Source organism: Pteropus vampyrus, unplaced genomic scaffold (assembly GCF_000151845.1).
Source record: "Pteropus vampyrus isolate Shadow unplaced genomic scaffold, Pvam_2.0 Scaffold67, whole genome shotgun sequence".
Taxonomy (NCBI): Eukaryota; Metazoa; Chordata; class Mammalia; order Chiroptera; family Pteropodidae; genus Pteropus; species Pteropus vampyrus.
The window spans coordinates 1,261,520-1,285,496 of record NW_011888848.1 but is presented as its reverse complement, the minus strand read 5'-3'; the positions used below and the strand labels follow the sequence as shown (position 1 = coordinate 1,285,496).

The window sequence follows — 23,977 nt, the reverse complement described above, 5'->3', positions numbered from 1 at the left end:
GACCTGGTTGGTTACATAGTTATGTTCACTGTGAAAATTCACTGAGATGTAGACTTATGATTTGTCTATTTTTCTTTATTATAGAAGTTTTCTTTTAAAAATGGATTTTACATCTTTAAAAACGGTACATTAGATCATTATATTACACATATCCTTTGAACATTTGTGATTTCAGTTAAGTTTCTTAGCTGCTTTTTTTTAGCATTTTATTTTATTTTATTATTAGTTTCAAGTATACAGTACATTGGTCAGACATTTATATAGTTTATAAAATAATCCTCTTGGTTACTCTATCTTCCCTCTGGCTCTACACATCTTAGCTGCTTTTTTAAAATGAGAATATGAACTAAATTTGAAGAGTTTAAAGACAGAAGTTTATAGAAAAAATGCCCGGGATCATCTTCACCTCAAAAGCTGCTATAAGAAATGGGAAACTGGATCACACTAAGATAATAACAATTCATTTAAGACTAGATGAAACATTATATTTAATGATATTAAGCTAGGAATTGTAGGGAAATGGGATTAAGTTGTTATTCACATCATGTATTCTAGAAAGAATATATGAATTTAAGGAAGATAAGATCGTGGTTTAAAAAACATCCATTGTCATTTTAGAGTATTGTATATTAGGATGCTGCAGTGGGCATCAGGGTAGAAAGCCAATGGTAATAATAAAAATCCGATAGAATGTGCATACGTGGGAACAAACAAGGGCTCCTAAGAGTCCCAAATAGCCTTCAATATAAGAATGTCTGGGAGGAATATGTTTTGACCATTTTCCAGTATTGAAATCACAGGTGCATTCGACTGCCTAAAGCAATTTCAAAATTTATATTGTCGTTTTCCAAGAAAACTTCACTTTCAGTGACCCTATAACCCTGACAGCTAATGCTCTTGTATGCAAATTTACCACTAATGACTAATGTTTTGTTTAATTTTTACATATGATCTTTTGTTTTTGCTTCATTTTATGCTATTTAAAAAGAATTCGGTATGGTAACCCTCCACCCCAAATTATCTGTATCAAATACCTATCTTAATATTATAGATCAGAAACAGAGAATTTCCAGGTGGGGGGTCAGTTTTGGTCCCAGGGCATTTTCGTTTCACCAGCTATGACTACAGCTCAGTGAGTATATCCCCCAGAGGGCTGCTGAAGGAATCCGGTGCTCAGAGAAGACTTTGACCTTTAACCCATTCACACATTTGTTTTAATTCTTGACCAACTCTGTGTTCCTGTGCATCAGTTTCACTAGGATTTAGCTAACTGTTTTTTTAAAAATAAGTTTTATAACCTGAACACCTGCATGCTGCATGTCACATATTACAAAGAATGGACATGATCAAGCTTATTGTGATCACTGCATCCAGGACAAGTATGAGACATAGCTGTCCTGTGGAATTCAGGTTATTAGAGTGTCACCCTGTGTTTCCCAATATTGTTGATGTCATGAAATATATCAGAAAGGCAGCTCCAGTGACAGGGAAGAGAGAGACAAAGAGAGTCAGGTTGAAGGGCTTCTATTCTTCATGGCTCAGCAAGCTGCCCCAACTTCTCTCACTAGCAAAATATAAACAGTCATGAGGGATGGAGACCTGCGTGTCTACGGGCCAGTCCACATGCAATCATTTCATGATCTTTTTTAATGACAGAGATCAAGAAGGCACAACTGTTTCTCTCTGAGTGGAGCCCTTCGACGAAAGAAAAACTCCTTGAATCACTGTGGAGGGTTTACTATACTAATTTACAATTAGTCACATCTGATCCCTTAGAAACTCATTTTATTTAAGCTAATAGACATGTCACTGAATTTAACTGCCCTTACAGCAGAGCAGCTAAAAGAAAATTCTCTCCTTTGACCCTCCTGAGCCTCTCCCTGTCACTCCTCCTACCTAGAATCTCCCTCTCTTTTTCTCCTGTGTTGGTTCTGTAGATGTGTTGTCTTGTGGCCTTTACCTTATAATAAGCCATACTACTTTTTAACTTTTACTAATTTTCACTCTTTTATAAGTCGTATGACAGATACATTCGTTATACATAATCTTGACCAGAGTTTTGAATAACTAGGACTTCCATTATTTTTTATAGAAATTTTGTGGAAATTTATAGAATTTAATGAAAAAGATAAATTGAGATACTTGCCATGAAGCCTTGTTCTCCTGGTTTCCCTGGTTCACCCTTAAAAAAGAACAGTGATAATTTTATTAATGCTATCAACATTAAAAAACCATTCCAATCATTTTTTTTTTCTTTTTCACAATACTCACTGAGGTATATCAATGTCAAATATACTTTTCAGGCTAGTAGAGGAATGCAAACACAATGCAATGAAAAGAAAGCCAATATTCTTTCTTCGAATGCATTTTATAAACATTTTAGAATTTAATAAAATGAGTCTAGGTTATAGCAGAGATTTAAGATTATGCCAGAATGTATTCTAAATAAAATTGGTAAGAGTGATTATATTGTAAGTCAATAAATGGTCCTAGAAAAACATTTAATTGCAATTACAGTAATATCTCATTTATTATATCCTATTTATAATGACACAAGATGATGACATGGTCCTCTTTATGAGAACTCAAAAATTCCATATACAGGAGAATGAGACAATTGCTCTTAGTGCAGGAATGAAATTAAAAAAGGAGCATAGATTGATTTTGAATTTTGGTTATCCTGGATTAATAATGGCTGAAGTAACATACTTTAATAAAATTGATAGCATATATTAAAATAAGATTTTCTGCCATGCCATATCACTGCCATAACTTTTTAATACTAAGATTTATACAGAATTCCTTATCATGTTTTGTTATACTATTATAATGATAGTCGTTGGCTACAGGTATTTTTTGGAAAAACCGTGCTTGTAATGCCAAGATGTTGTCAGACTTCAAAAATAAGTACTTCTCAGTTTATTTTAATAAAATCTTTCCCCGTGGTTATAGTAGTATATAAAAATCAACTCTGATTGATTTTTATATTTGTGGAATTAAAAAAATACTCATACCCTTATGTAAAAAGTTCTATTTCTTCTTTAGATGAATAAACTACATTCATTTAAAGTATGACATAATATTTGGGTGGTTTATAATTTGTCATACTTCAATTTTTTCTTGTTTCTTAAAAGTAATTTATACCTTGAATTTTCTGTCGAGTATACAATACCCAATGATCTGACTAATTCTGTACCATCAAAATAGTTTTCACTACTCTTCTTATTTGAAGAGACACCCATTGTATCTTTGTTGGCAACAAGCAATCAATCAGGGAGCTTTAAATATCCCTAAAGCTGTGGTTTCTATCTTTTGAGACATTATCCCAAGAGAATAGACATTAGAAGACAGTTTTAAGATAAAACCACTATCTCTGATGGTTCAGTGAAAACAGTCCTAACAACCAGTAAATCATATGTTGCAAGTTAATTTCTCATTTCATACAACAACTAACAGCAGCTTTCAGAAAAATAGTGCTTATAGAAGGTTGTCTCAGAAAAGTTTTAAAGTACGCTATATTTTTACAGAGAATCATTCTTTAAAAAACATACACAATATATGAATATAAAAATAAACTATACCAAAACATTAATGACTGTGGCTGAATTTTTTTCTTTTTGGTTATTTTTATTTTCAAAATTTTCTACTTTATGGATATTCTCATTATTACTTTTGGACTATAAAAACACTAATGAAAATAAGTTAAAGCAATACATTAAATAATTTAATTCATCAATAAACCTGAATTTCGAATCCTAATTTCAAAATATGTGTACAATATTTTTACTTTTTCCATGTATTTCTTTAAATTTCTGGGTTGCCTCTACCAAACTAAACCATTTATCTAGTGTCCTGTACTGCTATATTATTGACACTTGACCAGTCTTAGTAACTGATTACTTAGTAACTTTGTATTTAAATCTAAGTATTAAGATTGCTTTTATTTTTTTGTGAAATATATTGGGGTAATGGAATTCACTTTAAAATCATTTCTATTGATAAGCTTCACACACAAAGGACAAATAATATTGAAACCCCACTCATTGATGTTTTAAACTTTTATTATTTTATTAGCAATTCTTTTTGGTCAAGTTATTTACAAAGGATTAAATATTAGATTTAACTTCTTTACTTTCCATAAATCATGTGGGACTTTACTGTCTCTGCTATTGATCCTTTTGAAAATGTCCTGAATCTCCTAACTAGTTTTCAATCTAGTTTCCCACCTAAACCAAAGGCACTGATGTACTCTATGGGAGACAGGTCACAAGTGGCATCAGGCTCTCCAATCACAGACTTCTGGAGGCTTACCTGAAAACCAGCTTAGTTGCTATCTCCAGGTTTCTCTGTGGTTTGCGTGGGTTCCCATAGATTGAGTGGTAAAGCAGAATCCTGCTGGCAGTGCCCTCTCTGGTTGGGGACTTTCTTAGCATTCCACTTTCCTCAACCCACTCCACTCACTTGACCCCCTAAGTCTACGGCCCCTCCCAACCCCACTCCATCCCAATTCTCAGCCCTTAAAACAAAACAAAACAAAACCTGTGAGAACAACCAATCCAAAAAGCAACTCACGGGCACTCCTGGCATTCCACGGGGGCCATCTTTCCCTGTGTCCCCAGGAGGCCCTCTTGGGCCTGGAGGGCCTGGGGGGCCTGGAGGTCCAGCCTGTCCTTGGTCACCCTACAGTGGAGAAGGGGACAGACCAACCATGACCAGAAATGATAAAGACCCAAGTCTTATTTTCAACACTTAAAATTTGTATTATCTAATCCACATTTACACTATGAAAGAACCAGAGCAACCAGAAACATGAAGCCTGTAGGCAATTTGCCTGCCAGCAGGGATCAAATAAATATTCATGCTGGGCGAGCAGAGTAGAGCTATTAAAATCAAAGCAGCTCAGGAAACAGCACTCTCAGCTCTTGGAAATCGTGTGTCTATTATCACTTTTTCAGAGCTAGGATAAAATTTTTGCATAACTTTATTCACAACAATGCTGCATCAGTTATATCTACCTTGTTTAATAAAATGGCTGCATTTGAAGCTGGACAAATGTGTTTACTTTTTCATAACCTATAAAATTAAGCATACAGCATAGTCATGCTGTATAATAATTTATACATTACCAAAGCTAGAGACCCTAGAAACTGGGTCTATAACTAGATATAACTTAAGTTGTCTCTCTCTCTTTTATTTTTAATTAAAAGAACCTATGTAGGCTCTTCATGCCTTTTTATTTTGGCAATTTCATATATATTTCAAACAAATGCAGTTCACCAAACATAATTTTATTTTAAAATATTTCCAAATAAATACCCTCCCATCCTTACCCTCACCTCACCCCCACACACGAGAGATAAATGGCAAAGCAACAGTACACAGAGTAATAACTGAATGCAAAGAAGAAATCAGACTTGAGCAAGAATAAGCACTACCTTAATCAGGCGGCGTTTAATGAGCTGCTGATCAGCAGAGAGAAACCCATGATTGATTTTAGGAAACACCATCTGATCAGTCAGGTGAGGTCAAAGGTTGAAGTTCAGAGATGAGAGAGTTGAAGAATAGACATCAGAAGGCCCCAAGAAAGAAATAAAGATATACACATTAGCCTTATAATGACTATTAAATAAAATAGAACTGGCACTTGTGTCTGACATCAGACCTTTTGTTTCTTCTTGAAAGAAATATAACCCTGAAACAAGATGGTAAGACCAGATTTTTAGTAAAAATGAATCTTTTTTTTTTTTTTTGCATCCCATCATTTTGCTGTGGGTGTTGGGCCTTTACTGTAGTATATTAAAGAACCAGGTAAGCTCAAGCCACCTGCATTCTGCACTTTGAGCAGAAAGTCCACAGACAAAGTGCCAGTTCAATTTCCATCAGACTTGTCAACCAGCATAATGTGGCATGAACGTGGCTGTCATTTTATTGATGCCAAAGTCCAAAGTAATCAGGATTATTTAATTGACTGAAAAATATCACAGAGCTTTGCAATGCATGCAAATTAAACCACTGAGGTGTGGCACAGTCCTAGAGAGTCGTGCCTGCCTCTCTTCACTGTCCCTGCTCAACTTCAATATCTTCCTCTCTTATACGCTCAAGATTTTCCTTCTTAATATATATTTGACCTCACTGATGTAGGTGAGGTCCCAAGGACCCAGCAACCTGATGTGTATGATTAAAGGGAGCAGTGACACTTGGCAAGTCAACCTAGCTGTTCTTGCTCGCTTATGCTGGTTGCAGGCTCTGACGGAGTGGGCATGGATGCCAACCACAAACCTTGACGGTGAGGATCTGATTACTGTGCAGAGCAGCAACTGTGGGGAAGCCTGGCAGACCCTATGGACATGGCACAGCACCAAAACATGACACAAATGTCACACAGACATTTCACCGGTGGACAAACAAAACAAGTACGTACCTAACACCACCCTGACCCAGCTCTAAGTCTTGCCTTGCTTGACGTACCATAAATAAAATCAAGGCTCCCAAATGAACCATTCCTTAAAGGCAATGGCCCAATTGAGAACTCCTTGTACCTGCTTCTTGCGGCACGTACAATTAGATCTTTAGATCTGTGTATACACTTTTAACATGTCTGGAATCTTACATATAAAATGTTAGTACGAAATGGAGATAACTACAGACACTGTTATATAAACAACACCGCAATTTCCCCTTATTGATATTGTGTTTACTCTACAACTCAGGACATAAAATATTTGTATTAATTCTTTTTTGGACTACCATGAACAGAATTTTGCAGTCAGATCAAAATATTATTTCTCAGAATAAATGCAGTATGCCTCACAAAACAGAGTCTTACCACCCACATATCAAAATTTCTCTCTCCAATTATATGATGATTCTCAGATCTTTCCTGTTTCAGGAATTCCTGCAGAGGTGGTAGATGGAAATCTGTCTCTTATAACATGTGTATTTCATGTCAGAGGAAGTTATGGTCACACTCTGTAGTAATTACTTCTGTCACATAACTTTTCCAAAAGAACTTGACAGTTCACACAACCCCTTGAAGCAAAAAGGTGGTTTTGAATTCCTGAACCAAGGAGAATGGGGGAGAGAAATTTTGGAGTCCTGTGCTTCACTAACTGTACTAACTCATCCTCACAGGCATTATGAATTGGGTAAGTCTGAGAGAGAAATTTTGCCTTTGTTCTATTTCTTTTCCAACAACGCGTCATATTGGAGCCTTTATTATCACCCCTTTTTTTTTTTCACACAGAGCACGTTTACCACACAAATAAAACAAACACCAACCACGGCAATAAATGGCCTCAAGGGTCTTCAGGCTGCCTTTCTACCTTCTTTCCTCTTCATTGTCCCCTCTTCCTGCCCAAATCTATTTTGAGAATATTTTTAGGAAAGGCCAGAAAATTTTTAGTTTTTTAATTTTACTAGTTTTGGTATATTTTCTCCCATATTTTCCCCCTTATTATGAATATTTTTTTTCATTTTAAGGAATTATGTTTTTAGTATGAGACAGCTCTTCAGCACTAATGCCTTTGATTCTCATTCTTTAGAGCTGGGCCTTCTCAGGAAGCAAAGCAGAGGAAATCGTATCCCTTTAGCCAAATCCTTTCTGATAAGGCTATTAAATGGCTGGGTAGTTTCAAGGTGACCTGTATCCTCTTTTTCTTCTCCCTAAGTAAAAGTCTTTTAAGCATAGACTCTACACAAATTCAGAAATGCTACAAGTTGGAAAACAGATGTGTACAATTTGCTTTTGTTTTACTATGGAATATGAGTTTAAAATGTTATTAGATGGTAATGTGCCAGCATCTTTCCATCTGTGACTCATTAGCCCTATATTACACAGTCAGAATTTTATATATAAACCTCATATTTATGTAACAAAGAACAAAAACAGATACAAACAAGAAGTCTATGAGGGATCAGAATCTTGATTAGTGGCGATAAATCATAATGTCACTTTAAACAGGATTATCTAACAAAAATAATTCAAAATTAAAAAAAAATTTAACAGCACACATGGTAGGCCTTACAAATGTTTTGAAATTTGAATAAGTCACTTCTTGTACTCATATCTGAGCATGACCAGTTTACAGTTTGATCATATTTTCTAAATGTTCAAAAGAAAGTATTGTTTTAGAATACTTTAGTTTGGTTTCCAGTGTTAACCAGATCTAAAGAGAAGGTGGATAGGTATTTCTCACCTCAGACGGATCCTTTTCCTCAAATAGAAATTCTCTGAGGAAGGTGATTTTATGTTCCTCAATCATCTTAACTGTGAACATGCTACCACTTAGGCCCTTAGAGCTACATTATAAAGACTTCATTACTGATCTAGGCAAAAGGGCTTCAGGAGTTTACACGTAGCAAAGTAGAAAGGAGACATGGAGAGGAATTCTCTTAAATTGCAACAAAAATCTTATGGCCTGGGCTTTAATGTCCTAGGACCCCGCGCTTTTCAAATTAGGGTAATACTTGAAGGGTACATGCCAGGGTCTTGGGAGTGTCTAAAGGCAATGGTAAACATGGTATACTTTCCTTAAGAGTCAATTTTAATTAATGGTAAATAATTTTAAACATTTTTACGTAAAGCAAATATTGACAAAATTTGGAGAAGAATGTAAAATTCGCACACTTTTCAAAATTTTACTCTTTGATGGTGGTAGAGAACCTCTTCTCATCGGGGGTGACTTCCAGATCACATGTAGACACAGAGCTGAGTGTCTGCGTCCTGCAGGTGGCCTCTGGAGAGTAAGGCTGAAAAGCACTGGCGCTGAATGCTTATCTGTAGGTCATGGCTTCATGTGGCCATGACTGCTAGGCTCCCCTAGCTGTTCACACAGAAAGAGCACTTTTTCATTAACTGTGCCATTTTCCCACAGTGTCATTAGTCATAGTTCTTTCTAAATAAATGGAATTCACATATTTTACTTGGTGTTACATCTCGGAAAATTTGCCTGGTACACAGATGGTTTGAGTGGGTGTGGAAAAAAAGTGTGTCTCCAGAAAAACATGGAGAAGGAGTCCAGGAATAAGCTGAAATACTAAAATAATTTGTACACTTTTTACCCCCAAATATTTTGAATTCTTAAATCGGATATACAAGAGCATAAAACTACTCTACATGACACATTTTCCTCTTGAGAGTCTAAAGACCTAGACTCCTTCATGAATCTTCCTGATGTGCAGTGAAGTAGGTAACGATCTGAGAACCAGTGTTTTCACACCATTACAGAGGGAGTTCTATCTTCCTTTAGTATCTTCTAGAAGGAAAGATGAAGCCTACCTCAAAGGGATGATGAACAAATAAATAATTCATAAGAAATACTTCCAACTACTTAGAAGACATAAATTCAAGATGCTATGGTCGTTTTTATTGTGTGCTCAGTAATGATGAGTGTTATATGATTACACTACAGTGAGAAAATTTTGTGTTTTGTCAAAAGTTTTCAGTGAGGCAATAAGAGAGCCAGAAATTCAATCCAGGATTTCTAATTTCAGACTTTGTCATCATGCAACTTATGTGTTTATAATGTCTTTCTAGTTTATTTGTAGTTTAAATATTAGAAAGCTTAAAAATTGACTAACATTCCACAATATTTAAGAAGTATTTATTGAGTGCCTTCTGTGCAGCAGTCGCTGTGTTAGGCCCTGGGGATCAAATGGTGAGCAGGACCCCAAGTTCACGCAGGGTTTAACATCTAATGGGGAAATGAGAAAAAATAAGCAGGCAGTAATCATACGGAGTGATAACTGTTACGACGGAGAAGTAGAGAGACTACAAAGGAAATAACACGGGCACCCAACACTGGGTTTGAGGAGCCACGGAAGATCTTCCCAACAAGAGGATGGCAGTTGGCAGAGCAAGAAGAAAACCAAACACAGAGAGACTGTTTAGGAAAATGTTACAGTAGTCTAGGTGAGGGACTGTGTCCTAGAACTAGAGGAGGGACAAATCGATAGTTTCAAGTGATATTAAGGAGGTGTAATCTGCAGGACTTGTTGCTTGGCTGAGAACATAAGGGAGAAAGAGGAGCAGAGAACGGTTCTTGGTCTATTGCTTGAGGAACAAAGAAGATGGTAGAGGGAATACTAGAAGAGACTGGGTTTTCTGGGCAGGTAGGTGGTTACAGATGATGAATTCAGTTAGGGACTTGCCAAATTGGAGTTGTCTATGGACAGCCACGGGGCAGGGGTTGGATATACACATAAAATAGTCAGGAGACAGGTGGGAATCATGAGTCACAAGGCTGTGTGAAGTCATGGAGAGAAGCTGTAGACAGAACATACCTGGAAAAAAACACTTGGAAAGACTTTAATTTAAGGGATGAGCAGAGGAAGACGCAACTACATAGAGGATTAATACAAAGCAGTTGTAGAAGCAGGAGGAATGCTAACTCTCTCCTGTATAAGCAAATGATTCAAAATGATAGACGCACATACTTGACCTCACTGTTTATTGCATCATTAATTGTGTTGTATAAATGTATATAAATGACCCAGAGTAAAAATAAGCTAACAATGGCCAATGTCAGTTAGTGTGCACTGATAAGTGCAGGAAGTATGTCTACCAGAGGTTATAGAGGTATGAAGGAAAAAACAAACTATTATTTTAATTATAAAGGTGGATAAGGGACCCCAACAGCAAATCATATCGGAAGAAAAAATGTGTTCTGCTGAGAAATGAGAATCCCTGAGTTTCTCGATAATGTAAACAGTATCATGATTCTGTTTGTCCAAAATACATCATGCATTACAACACAACCATTACAGAGGGTATGTATGCAGCATAAATAAGGATAAATATTCCTAGAAGTTGATAAAATGATTTCTAGCTAAGAGAGACCAGATGGTGAAATATTATAAATGAATGCAAAAATATTTAGGTAAAAGAATAACTTTAGTTTAACAGCAGGAACTGTTAGAAGGCTAAATAAGGAAAGAAAAGAAATTTAAGAGAAAGAAATTTGCTGTTAAATTATTCCATATTGCAGTAGATGGTATAATATGTCTGAATAGAAAAATTAACTATATAAAGCTCTAAATAGCTAAAGGAATCCTTTGAAAAACCATAATAGGAGCATTTGGGTCTGTGAAAAACTGAATTTATAACTGAAAAAGACTGCCTTATGGAAGTACTAATTATGGAAAGAACTGGGTTTCTATAATTGAATTATATAATATTGGCTCAAAAAGTTTTTTATTGATACTCTAAGTTCCATTCTATTTTATGCTATCATAAATGTTAACCCTAGTCACCCCAGAAATTAGCTTTTTATATGTAAATGATAAGTGTGAATTTACAAATGATTTAGAAGAAAAAGAGAGCAATGTAATCCTTACATTAATAAATGTCATTAAATACTATGGCAACTAAAATGCTAAGTAAAGATAAACTGCAAAAGATCTGTGAATAAACAGAAAGATGGCAGATAAACTTCAACATTGGCAAGTGTAAAGTATAAGAAAAACTGCCTAAACTTCACCTACTGAGAAAGGCTCTAGTTGTTATATATGATCTAATAAGGGATTCCAGGGGTTATTGCTGTGTTTCCTAAGGACACACAGCTAAGAAAGGCCAACAGAAGATGAAAAGAGGTTAGATTCCTGAAGAAGCATGGTCCTGAGGGAACCACAGTAGTGTAGATGCAGGATACAGGGAAGACAAATAAAACACTAAGAAGTCTGGAAGATCATGCCAAAATAAAATTGTATCAATTTTATTTATATAAACTTTGCTATCATTGGATCAGAGCTGTTCTCTCTGTTAGAACATCAAGAGAACAGTCCTGTCTGAGGGTTTCTTAGCGATAATAAACAATGAGGACAATGGTAATGATAGTAGTCAACATTCATATGATACATACTATGTGCCAGGTATTAGTCTAAGAGCTTTACAAACATTAACTCTTTTATTCCTGACAACAACCATCTGACAGATGAGGAATTGGAGGCATGAAGAGGTTAAGGGTTTTGCCCACATAACTGTAAGTAGGAAAACCGAGATTCGCACCCTGAGTCTACCTTCTCAGCAATTATACTTTCCATAAATCCAGTCTCTGAATTTCATTTTCATTTACTCATTTATTCAAGAAGAATTTAATAGGATCTTGCCATAAACAAGGCAATACTTATCCCAGGCTTCATGGAGCTTGCAGATAACCAAGAAAGGCAGACATAAAACAAGCACTCACAAATGTGGTTGAGATCTCTTTTGATATATTTATCTGTGCTCTTTTTCTCTTAAATTTTTCTGCTTCCTTTGCTCCTCCATCAATGTCTTACTTGTCCATCTGTTATTGCCTTAGAAGAAGTATGAGGCGGCAGGGTGGAAACCAAAACTTGTCAATTAACATTTCTAGAAATTGAGAATATCTGAGAAGATACTTCACTCAACTGGAAGAGTAGAAGGAGATTCGTGATCCCCAAGGGCAGAGGGGAACTTAGCTCTGCTTCCCAGCAGCACTTCCAGAAATGGCTGTATGACATGTCTCGGTGCACAGGAACACAGGAAGACTTGCACGATTCCCCTGTCCGAAGGGTGGCACAGACATAGCAAAAAGTTCCTACGCCCCCAAAAGCAGCAATGACACACTCTATCTGAAGGTCTATGCAGGTCAGTCAAGCCTTCTGCCTTCTCAGCAGCAAACTGTGGACTGATGACTGAAGACCAAGTGACTCTCTATTCCCACCCCCAGATCTCTTGATACTTTAAGACCCCAGAAGTGTGAATAGTTCTAAAGGAAGAGGAAAGCATGGAGATCCTGAAAAGACTGATGCTTGTTTTTTGTCAGCTCAGAAAAATGGAGGCTCAGATTCAGACACAAAGATAATAGAGTGCTTAGATAAAGATGTGATATATATACATATACATATATATATCTCATATATGTGTATATATGTGTGTGTATGTATATGCATATATATATTTACAATGGAATGGAATATTACTCAGCAATAAAAAGAATTAAATCTTTCCATTTGGGACAACCTGGATAGACCTAGAGGGTATTAAGTTAAGTGAAATAAGTCAGACAGAGAAAGACAAATATTATATGAATTTACTTCTATGCGAAATCTAAAACAAAATGAAACAAAACAAATGAACAAACAAAATAAAACAGAAACAAACTCAGAGAGAACAAACTGATGGTTGCCAGAGGGGAGAGGTGTACATAGATGAGTGATAAAGGTGAAGGGGAATAAGAGATACAAACTTCCAGTCATAAAATACATAAGTCATGGAGATATAATGTACAGCACAAGAGATATAGTCAAGAATATAAGAACTTTGTAAGGTGACAGATTGTTAACAGACTTATTGTGGTCATGACATCATAAGGTATATAAATGTAGAATCACTACGTTATATACCTGAAACTAATATAATACTGTATGTTAACTACACTTTAATTAAAATAAATGATAAGGGGGGAGGTTTAAGACAAAAATAGAGGGGAGATATGGTTGAATAGGAGCCAGGCCAGGGCTAAAAGGAAACAATGAGGATGCAACTGATTTTGCCACAGGGGAAGCTGACCTTGTACTGCCACATCTTCCTGAGAGAAGCCAGAAATCCAAGTTTCTTTTTAATGAATGCTTCAGGTTTTAAATGTTTGTTACTAATTCAAATTTCCTTTGAAACATTTTATAGTCCAAACAAAAATACATTTGCTAGGACGATTTGGCTCTCAGATCATCAGTTAAAGATCTCTGATCTGCTGCTTTTGAATGTTGAATTCGTAACAAGACAAGTGTGGAAGGGCTTTGTTTCAGAAAGGAAATAATACATTCGCCGTTGAAGGAACTTTATTTTGTTCCTTTTGAAGAAAGGGTTACAAGTTCTCATTGCATCAATCACGTGTAATTCAAAACACTGGTTCTTAAATCATAAAAACTTCAAAATACGATTGTTATACAGGATCTCTAAAAGGAAGAACAGAATAATGTATAATTCCTCTTAGAAAAGGAAGGACTACATCCCATAGTGATGGATCTGTTTTGGGAGGCATGCCATGATTTGAGCTCCTAATGAAAGAGGCTGTTGTGTTCTACAGGTTACGGTTTCTTTGGGAATCTCAGAACAGATTTTCCTGACTTCTGTGAAATTAAATTGAAACTTTATAATGATATGGATATAAGAAATCATGATATAAACTTTCTAATTTTGGGTTGTAATTTCCTGGCTGTGGTTGATAATGATGTTATTTAATAAAATGCAGTAGTACATTTTTAATAAAGTTGTTAACATACTATAATGTTTATTATATTTCATTTTTGAAAATGATATTTATTTGCACATGTAATTTACTTGAAATAACTGTACTGATAATATTCAAATTCTTTTTTACCTCAAATTTCCTTTTATATCTCCCAATTTCAAATATTTAGATGATAATAAGCCAGTCAAAAATGTGAAGCATAAAGATTAACTTGTTTTGGAAAGTTACTGATAAAAGGGCTCAAAATAAGCCACAGCAGCAATTTCTGAGAGGGTCAATTCTCTCTTTATTTAAATGTACTTAATATTCCATTTATTAAAGGACCTTGCCACATATAACAGAAACTATGTTTTTTTTTTAGTATGAATACAAGAATTAATTCAAAGTGTAACACGGTCTTTTAATTTAGTAAATATTAAATGAAATGTTTGCTTTACTTACCAGTAAAGAAAAAAGTAAATAACTGTTTTCTGCATTTGAACACATAAAATGATGTATATGTATATGCATACACATATGCATATGTATAAGTAAGACCAAGGAAAAAAATATTTCTGATATCTTAAAAGTTTGATCTAAAAGCAATAGCCCAGTTTCCAAAATACAAACATATTTCAAAGGTCTCATTTTTTTCCTCAGTGCGTTTTCAATATCATCACCCATAAAGAATAAAGTTTACATTTTAAAAACCAGGTAGCATCTGGTATTCTCAGATAAGTACCAAATTTTACCACCTCATCAGCTACAACTTTTATGATTCCCATATATGGCTACAAAATTATAAGATGTATTCTTATCATATCATTATTGAAATTGAATTTCTTATTTACACATAAGGCACTGTCAACCTTTCTCCTTGAGTGATATGGGATACTAGCAATTATGGAACACAAAAGTGAGGAAAAATAAGTGATCATTTTCCAGCACTGGATGAAGCTTGATGACATTACATACAGTTAAAATGAAGCTTCATAAACATGAATAGTATAATTGTCCATGTTTCTTGCGTTGTAAAATATTTGGGGAAAATCATTAAATGTGGGGAAAATTGCATGAAACAAATGTGACTAAGAAAAAAATTATTTTCAAAGGAACTGCCAGAGTCAAATTTTGTACAAGGCATCATTATCCAATTTGTGAATTGTTAGGCCATTAATTTCCCTTTCGCTCTCCTATTCTTGGTAGGACTTCCTTGTTATGACTATCACAATTAGAATTAAGGAAGAAAAGGAAAAAGGAAGTGAAAATCAAACTAAGGATTAATATGGCATGGGACGTTAAGATCTGTGTCAGGAGCACTAAAGACCCATTGGGTTTGGGGGAAAATACTAAGGACAAAATGAGCATTTTCTGTTAGAATCAGAAAAAGAATAGAATAGGTCTTTTTCCCCCCTTTAGTCAACTGAGAGTAAAATGTTAATTGATAGAAGAAATCAATAGCAGCCAGTTTCTATTTAGCTTCTAATTCTGTCAAGCAGAAAAAGATAAATATTTGGATTAAAAAATGGCACAAATGTTGATAGTATTAAATGTCAAGAAAAGTAAAGAAACTATAAGTAGAAACTTTGGGAATCTAAATAAGTCATTTCTTAGCCTTAAGAAATGACTTTCAAAATACTGAATATGTGCAAAAGAAAAATCAAACCATTCAGATCATTTCTCAGGAGCTGTAAAAAGGAGTAATAGAAGAAAAAACAAGGAAGATACGTCCTGCAAAATACAGACATATTGGTAAAATTTCATTAAGTCTAAACGAGAATAGATTATTAAAAGGATTATTGGTTAAAATTTGAAAAAAAGTGCAGTTTAAAAATACGATCTTTATTTCCTTTTTAAAAATGATTATTGTGGATGGATGTATAACTGAATTACAACAAGAAGTATGTCAAGGTTTCTTATATTATCCTTGGATATTAAATTGAGAAACCTGAACTGAAAAACCAATGAAAATAGTGTATTTATAACTGGTTGAACAATTTACCCTAGGCAATATTGCTTAACTGCTCACATAGTTTATGTTCTCAGTCTTGCTCCATTCACCATCTGTATCAGTGGGTTACAAACTTTGGGTCTGGGAATGATTTCTCTCCCTCTCTCGATAGATGATAGATAGATAGATAGATAGATAGATAGATAGATAGATAGATAGATAGATAGATAGACAGATAGATAGATAGATGATAGATAGATAGAAATGACAGATAAACAGACAGACAGACAGATCTGCTTCTATATCTCTATCTCAGATATCCAGAAAATGGGACAGAAAGAGAGATGTCATATTTGTTGGATGGCAGAATCAGACTCCAGAAAGGATCCCAACAGGATCTATCATACTGGGAATAAAAGTAAGAAACTTTTTTTTGGACCTATAAGCAAGCTATATAAAAACACAATTGGAGAGCTAAGGGTTAGTAACAGTGAAAAAAAATACTTTAGAATTTAAGTTGATAATAAACATATATCAATATATGGTATGACTGCCAATGTCATTTAAAGATCATCTAATTCCAGGCTATATTAATATAAACAGAAACATAAGCAAGTAGGTGATATTCCACTCGAGCCAGGCTGTACTTGAATTAATGTATTTAATTTCTGGGCATCTCCCTTTAAGAAGGACATAGACCAACAGGAATGTATGCACAGAATAACCAGGAGAGTAAGAAGACATAAAACTGTCACCTAAGGAATGGATGAAGAAGCTGGAGTTGGAGCAGGAGAAAATGAGATGGGATATGAGAAAGATTTTAAATAAACTCAGAACTGCATCACCACCACCACCACAGGGTATATTCAGGCTTAGGCCTGGCCAGTATGAACTGAAGGATGTAGTGAATGAAGGTTTGGACTAGAAGGGTTCTGGGGTTCTTTCTAACCTTGAGCTTCATTCAGTGTTTCCATAAAATCACTTAAGAGTTGTCATGTGGAAGAGAAATTAGTTCAGAAGGCAGGACTAAAACTAAATGTATAGAAAATAGAAAACAGCGGACATTGATTCAAAAGAAGGAACAATAAATATTTATTGAATGAATTATTAAAATACTTTGTAATATTTAGAACTGTCTATAATGAGAATAGCCTGCTGCGTAAGAGGATGACCTCCTTGCCACTAGAGATGTTTGAATAGAAATCACAAACCATGAGCTTAGGCTACCCTATATAACTGTTTAGGCTATTGGCTGGCTGTGAAAATGATTCTTTTTTTTTTTTTTTTTCGCAGTTCTAAATGAAAATTTGAATTTCACAGCAAAAAGTGAATTTATCTTGCCCATATTATCTTCCCTTTCACCACCCTTTTAAAATAGGACAATCAAGATTTATTTAGAAACTCTTTCTGGCATTGCCAAAAGGATTTATAATTCTAATAAAAAGGCAATTTTTAGTTTCTATATTATTACACAGTTAAAAACACTGTAAGAAAAAAAAGTGTTTCGAATACATACAACTCTTTTCCATAAAAGAAAATATATACTACCTTGTAGAATCCTTTTTATGCTATCTTTATTTAATCCTTTGGACCACACCCTCGACTTCTGTATTTGTTGTATTTGTTGCACTCATACAAACCGGGTTTCAAAATATTTTTATACCATGGAGGACAAAGGTTCAAATAATACTGATCCAAATTAGTTCTTTTCTTAAAATTTGTCAACATAGCTATAAAGGAATTTAAACAATTCATGAACTGTTTTTTTATTGGTGCCCCTTCAGGGCAATTTTGTTGGAAATATAGGGGAGATGTTTCCATTAATACAACTATACCACCAGAACAACAACAATAAAAACCCAGAAAAAAATACAGTGCCTAAAAACATGAATGTTCATAGTGGTACACTGACACGTAGTATAAAAAAAAGTATTTAGGTCCAATAAAAAATGTGTAACTAAATTTATACTATGATTCTAAGTATCTATGAACTTTAACTAAAACCTGTATAGATGTCTAAGCTCTATCATCGTAAGTAATAAACCAAGATAAACACTTTTTAAAAAATATTCTAGAGGAAATCTGAAATTTAGGGATGCATTTTCCTCCAAGCAATGTTATTGTTTCTAACTTTATACATACATAACTAAAGGACTAAAATTTATCTTTTTAATATTATTTTCATGTTGTTTAATAACTATTGTATTCTATATAGAACTGGGAGAATTTTTTTTTTAATTCTGTTATTCTACAATTCCTATTTCAATAAAATTCTTAAAAGATAGCACAAATTGTATTGGGATTTTGATATAAAACTACCAAGTTTGAACTAGTATTAATTTTAACCTTTGAACAGACTTTGCATACCAATAAAAAAATAGCACCACAGGTTGAGAATCATCAGTGTAAGAAAAATTCTAAGTAATTTAAAAACAAATTGTATGTAATTAAGTTAGAGGCAATTATGTAGCAAGCATTCTTCCTAGAAAATAATGTCATCGGTAGTTTTGTTACCTGTGTGTCTGCATATTTTGATGAAATTTATCATCATAATATCAGAAACAAAATCATCTTAATATCTAATTCAGGTACTGTAAACTCCAATGCTAATAGGGACAGTGCTGCACATATGTAAATAAATGAAGCTGGCTAGATGTCACTGTGTGTATCACAGCATGCATGTTCCATCTAAAGCAGAGACTCCATTCAGATTTAGATGAGTGAAATTATATATATATAAAAATATATACCCAGTGGTGCCAGACCTTCCAATTTTCCAAGGGAAATAAAAAATTAGATGTTATGTAAAATTGCCCAATATTAAAATGTTAGCAACTAATTTGAGAAAGCCAAATAACACTTATCTACTATCAGAATCTGGCCCACAGGCTACCAGTTTGTAGCCTCTACTCTGCCTCATGAGAATTATGAATCCAAAACATAAAGAGAAGATTGCATAAAATGTGTACACATTTCAAAAATAAGAAAAAATGAAGACATTAAATTCCCTCCTCTTGCTACAACCAAGGGTGTTACTCTCCACCCCAAAAAGATATCCCATAGAAGTTGTGACAGTTTCTCAAACTACAACCCTGTTGGCACATGCCATTTCGTTTGACATATTCTAAAGACCTTAAGTTATTATAACAGTTACTATATAAAATTCTGGGTAGATAGCATGACTCAAACTTTGCATTCTTCTCTGACACATTTTATTACAACTATGTGGTTCCAAAGTGGAAGTAATACCACAGACCAGTGTAGAGTTACAGCATTAACATTCAACATTGTACTGGTGACATAGCAAGCTTTCTCCATTTCGATTTTGTTTGACTTTTCTGCCTAAAAGTGGAAAATGAAGGGCGAAGTTGTAAATCTCTACATTAATTTTATGAACAAATCCAGAATGTCCAATAGATCTCCAGATATTCTCTTTCCTGTAACTCCTCAAAATTCATTTCCTTTTACAAAATTATTGAATAACTGTGAATGACTACTAAACAAAAGGTTGGAAGACTGAAAAATAATTTTGTACTGAGCAAAAAAGGCAAAAAATAGAATGGTTTTATAATGCTATAGTCTAGAACATCCTAACACTTAAAATTCTTTAGAAAATTTATTTTGTCAAAGTAGAAATATTATATATTTATCTATGCCAGAAAATAAAAGTGGTGTGTGTAGGGAATGAAGTTAATTTAAACATAGTAGTTATCTACTTGGCAGAGAAAGAATAACGTATTATTAAAAGGTTAAATATTTCCTATTATTGTTTTCATCATCAAAATGATAGTGACTGTCACATGGATTATAATTTTTTTAAATGACAGAGATATAATATCAAAGAAATGTAAAAAAATCAGTAAGTATTTGTCTCTTAAGAGTTATTGCAAAAAAATGCAGTCAGTGGACTCTACTGCAAAGCTGGAGCCAACGGCTGATGTGACAGTTAAGGACTGTTGCCATGATTGTTTCCATCTAACTTTGCAAAAAAAAGACACTGTGAATGGTGTTCCTTGCAGGCTAAGCACACGAGAAGAAAAATTATACAAACAAACAAACAAATAAAACAAACAAGAAAAATTAAGCATTAAATTATTAAAAGTTAATTTACATTCTCTGTAAGCAATTCTGAAATGCCACACTAAATAAAAGTATGCTTTTTAAAAACAGTTAATGAAGCCATATCAATTTAATCCAAAAAAACTTCTCAAGTTGCTTTGAATATTCGCCTATCTTTTCTTATTAGGATTTAGAGTACAAACAAAAGTAGGTTCATATTTGTATGTGTTTAAATCTTGTGTATGTGAATAATAACCTATACTCTTGGAGAACTCTGTTTTATTAAGACAGTATAGACAACTGCAATTTTACATAAATATTCACACACATACATGTGTATTTAAAAATCTATAGAGAATAATTCCATTAATAAGAACTGATATTTGTACAAACACCTACATACAGAATGATATGTAGTATAATAATTTAAATGATTGGTTGTGAAAAAGGCAAGTGTTTGATAATTCTTAATATGAGAAACAACTTGTAAACCTTGAAAAGGACAAAATAGCACAGCACAGGCAATTTAGCAATAGACATGTTTTAGCAGATTCTTTGGTGTGTCTTGGGTTTGGACACAGTTCCCTCAGTCCCAACCTTCATTCCATACTTCGTACTGGAAGAATTTCCCTTCTCCAATCCCAAAAATCTCACACAGTGACGACCTCCTCTGAGTCTTAAAGGGATCAAGACTTGGGCGAGATATTTCAAGGTGGGGCTGAAATTTTAATAGTCTAGATAAATAGATTAACTCAGCTCCTAAAAATAAACCTGATGAAAGGCCCAAGGAATACAGATATTTTTTCAAACTATTGAATATTTTCTTAATTAAGATTTTGGTAGTGTCCTTTTAAACTTTTTCCTCACCTGTCAATAAACTTGGAATGTTCAGGCTGACATATTCTTTTGAAGAAATGTTGAATGAGGCAGCAACTACCACCTGCTGGTTCCCTTGAACTTCCTATGGTTATTGTTAGTTTCTGCTAGTTCACCTCACATCCCACAGGCTTCAAGCCGGAACAGCACTGACAATCAGCCATGCCAATTTTTCTCTCCTTCCACTTACTTATCATTATTTTCTTATCTTAATTCTTAATTTTAATGAATTCTTTCAGGCCTGTAGCTAACTAAAGTTCCTGTCCTGGAAAGAATATCTTATGTTGCTAGTTTTTTGATATTTTAAATGCTACATTGGAGAGTTTTGATGTCACCTTTTCCATCACTAAGGCTCCCTTATCAACAGATTCATGCTAGATTCACAAGTTAATAGCATGACAAAAATATCCAGAAGTTTTCTTGGCATGTGGAACTATGAAAAAAATAGTGTTACATTATTACTATTATTATTATTATTACTGCTACTATTATTTGTGTATGGGTTAAATCATTCATAAATTTATTTGTGCCATTAAAAAAACTAGTGGTCAATAAGGGTTTCTCTTAATATTAACATTTTTCAAACAAAATTTAACTGACTTCTAAGAAATGAGAATCAAAGCTTCCTGACTCCTTCCAAAGTTGCTATAGAATTGCATCTGAAGTAGGACCTTGCAACTAACATCTTTCCCCTATAAAGCCAGTCCTGTTTGCCACTTGTGATTTACAGGCTGTGTCTGCTATGAGGAGCTGCTGGACACATTAGTGTAGGTATGCTTATGAAAGGACGCTGCTGTCTGGCACTAAATGACTTTCCAGAGATCCATCTCATTCAGAACTACAGGAAATGTTCTCCCTAAACATGATCTGTCAATGCATAAGCCATTTTTCCTCCCATTCTGAAGGGGAGAATCAAAAATATATACTTGCATTCTAGTCCCTTCTGCAAATCCTAAATGCACCTTTAAAAATCTACTCTTTCATACTTTCTTGATTTCTACTTGGTTAATCCACTTCATTAACATTTTTGTTGCAACTATAATTCTGCATTTGAGAATGATAGAAAAGGAATGGTGGTAATTACATTGGATTGTGTTAGTGTAAATTGCTTATAAATGGTTGTATTTCCTATTTGCATTATTATTCATAGATATTACCAACTATTGTAGATGTTCAATTTTTGTCCATTTCACATACAGATTTTAATATATTTATCTAGAGGCCTATTTTCTCTTCCTTTTATAACACTGAAAACCATCCACCCCAAATCTATCTTTCCCTCCACATTTTATTACATGCTTCAGTTGCAGGCATAATGCAAATGATAACTCCACATTACATGGATTAATAAACACAAGATGTGTTTTAATCCAAGTGAAAATGACCTTGCTTAAATATGAGACAAAGAGAATAAAAACTGTATAGTTTTGTGTTTGAGAGGTCATTAATATATAATGTATTCTTTAAATTATTTAGAAAATATTTTACAGAAAGCAGCACTTGTAAAAATTCAAAAAAAGAAATATAAATGAATGATATTATTAAAATATATACATTTATTATCTTTCATCTAAAATTTTTCATTCTATTCATTTTCAAGAAAAACATGAAATGGTGCATATTAGCCTGTAAAGGTTGTATGGTATATGTCCAGATATATAAATCATGTAAAAAAAAAAAAAAAAAGAATATGCAGTTAATATAAGCAATGAATACAAAAGTGTGGACAAATGTAATCTTTCTTTTACTTTATAAAATGGAGTGAATAATTATTTTATTACAAAGGTCACTGCATTAAAAACACTGAAAGAAAATCTAATGGCTATTTAAACTGGTTGGCATCATTCTCCAGAATTCCTTATCAGAAAATATGCTTAGGATTGGATTTTGGTTTTATTTTAATACATCTGCAGTCACTAACAGAATTCTCAGACAAGCGCTCAAATCTCAGGCTCTCCACTATTTTGTTGTTGCTGTTTTAATATATGGTTTTACAAAATGTTCACTTTTACTCCAAATCTTTTCTATAAAGTATACCCCTCTGGATTACTATATTTATAGGTTTACGTATATAATCTTTTACATTAGACAAAGACATACAAGATTTAAAGTTACGTAAAACAGATAGTCATTCTTCAACCTTTTCAAAAATCTCTTCTTTTTCTTACTTGATGAGCTCAGCGGTACAACCAATAACTGAGATATAATTTACAACACTGAATTCCAAAGGATATATTGTTTACACATCAACAACAGTTTGTAAAGATAATTATTTTTTAATTGACCCACATTAGGACAAATTTACAAATGTTCCGGGGCTCAATTCAATATACCAGCTCTTAGTGGTTTGAAGTATGACAGAGAACACTCAAAAGAGAGCTCTGATTATAAAATATAACAAGAACGTTTGCAAATTTTAACAAGCTTGCTGTTTCCATGCCAACTTCTTCTGAATCTGGAAAGCATTAAAATAATTTTCTCACAATTTATTTATTTTCATTGTGTTATAGCAATTCCCTTTTTGCAGGCAATACATTCAGTACCAAATGAGCAGTGTATTCATTAGGGCTAAAGAGAAAGGCAAGGGTTAAATAAATAAGAACATCAAATTAATATCCAAGCCTAACTGCTTTAGCAGAGCCAAAGAATCTGTTTAATCATTCAAGTCAACAAAGGTTAAGATAATAAAATAAACTTCTAAATGCTTTCCTTTTTGGAACTTAATCTGTCTTGCCGAAGATGTTTTTAAGATGCTATTAGTTTTGCGTAGTCCCAGCTGTTATGAAAATTTACTTGAATACACTGGAAAGAGAAAAGAATTTTATGAAAATAGTTAAGCAGAGCTCCTGGGTGGCTTATTGAAACTGTGAGAGCCCAGGACTCATTTAAAACCAGCTGT

General features: G+C 33.9%; 1 protein-coding gene across 1 annotated transcript in view; it reads right to left on the bottom strand.

Annotated features, from left to right (window-relative positions):
* COL25A1 (collagen type XXV alpha 1 chain) overlaps positions 1-23,977 on the bottom strand; it is a 422,098-nt gene that overhangs the window by 97,827 nt on the left and 300,294 nt on the right. The window contains exons 8-10 of the mRNA XM_023531414.1: positions 6,280-6,339; positions 4,573-4,680; positions 2,147-2,182 (exon numbers count right to left, since the gene is read on the bottom strand). Coding sequence (XP_023387182.1) covers positions 2,147-2,182; positions 4,573-4,680; positions 6,280-6,339 — 204 coding nt within the window. The remainder of the gene's footprint in view (positions 1-2,146; positions 2,183-4,572; positions 4,681-6,279; positions 6,340-23,977) is intronic.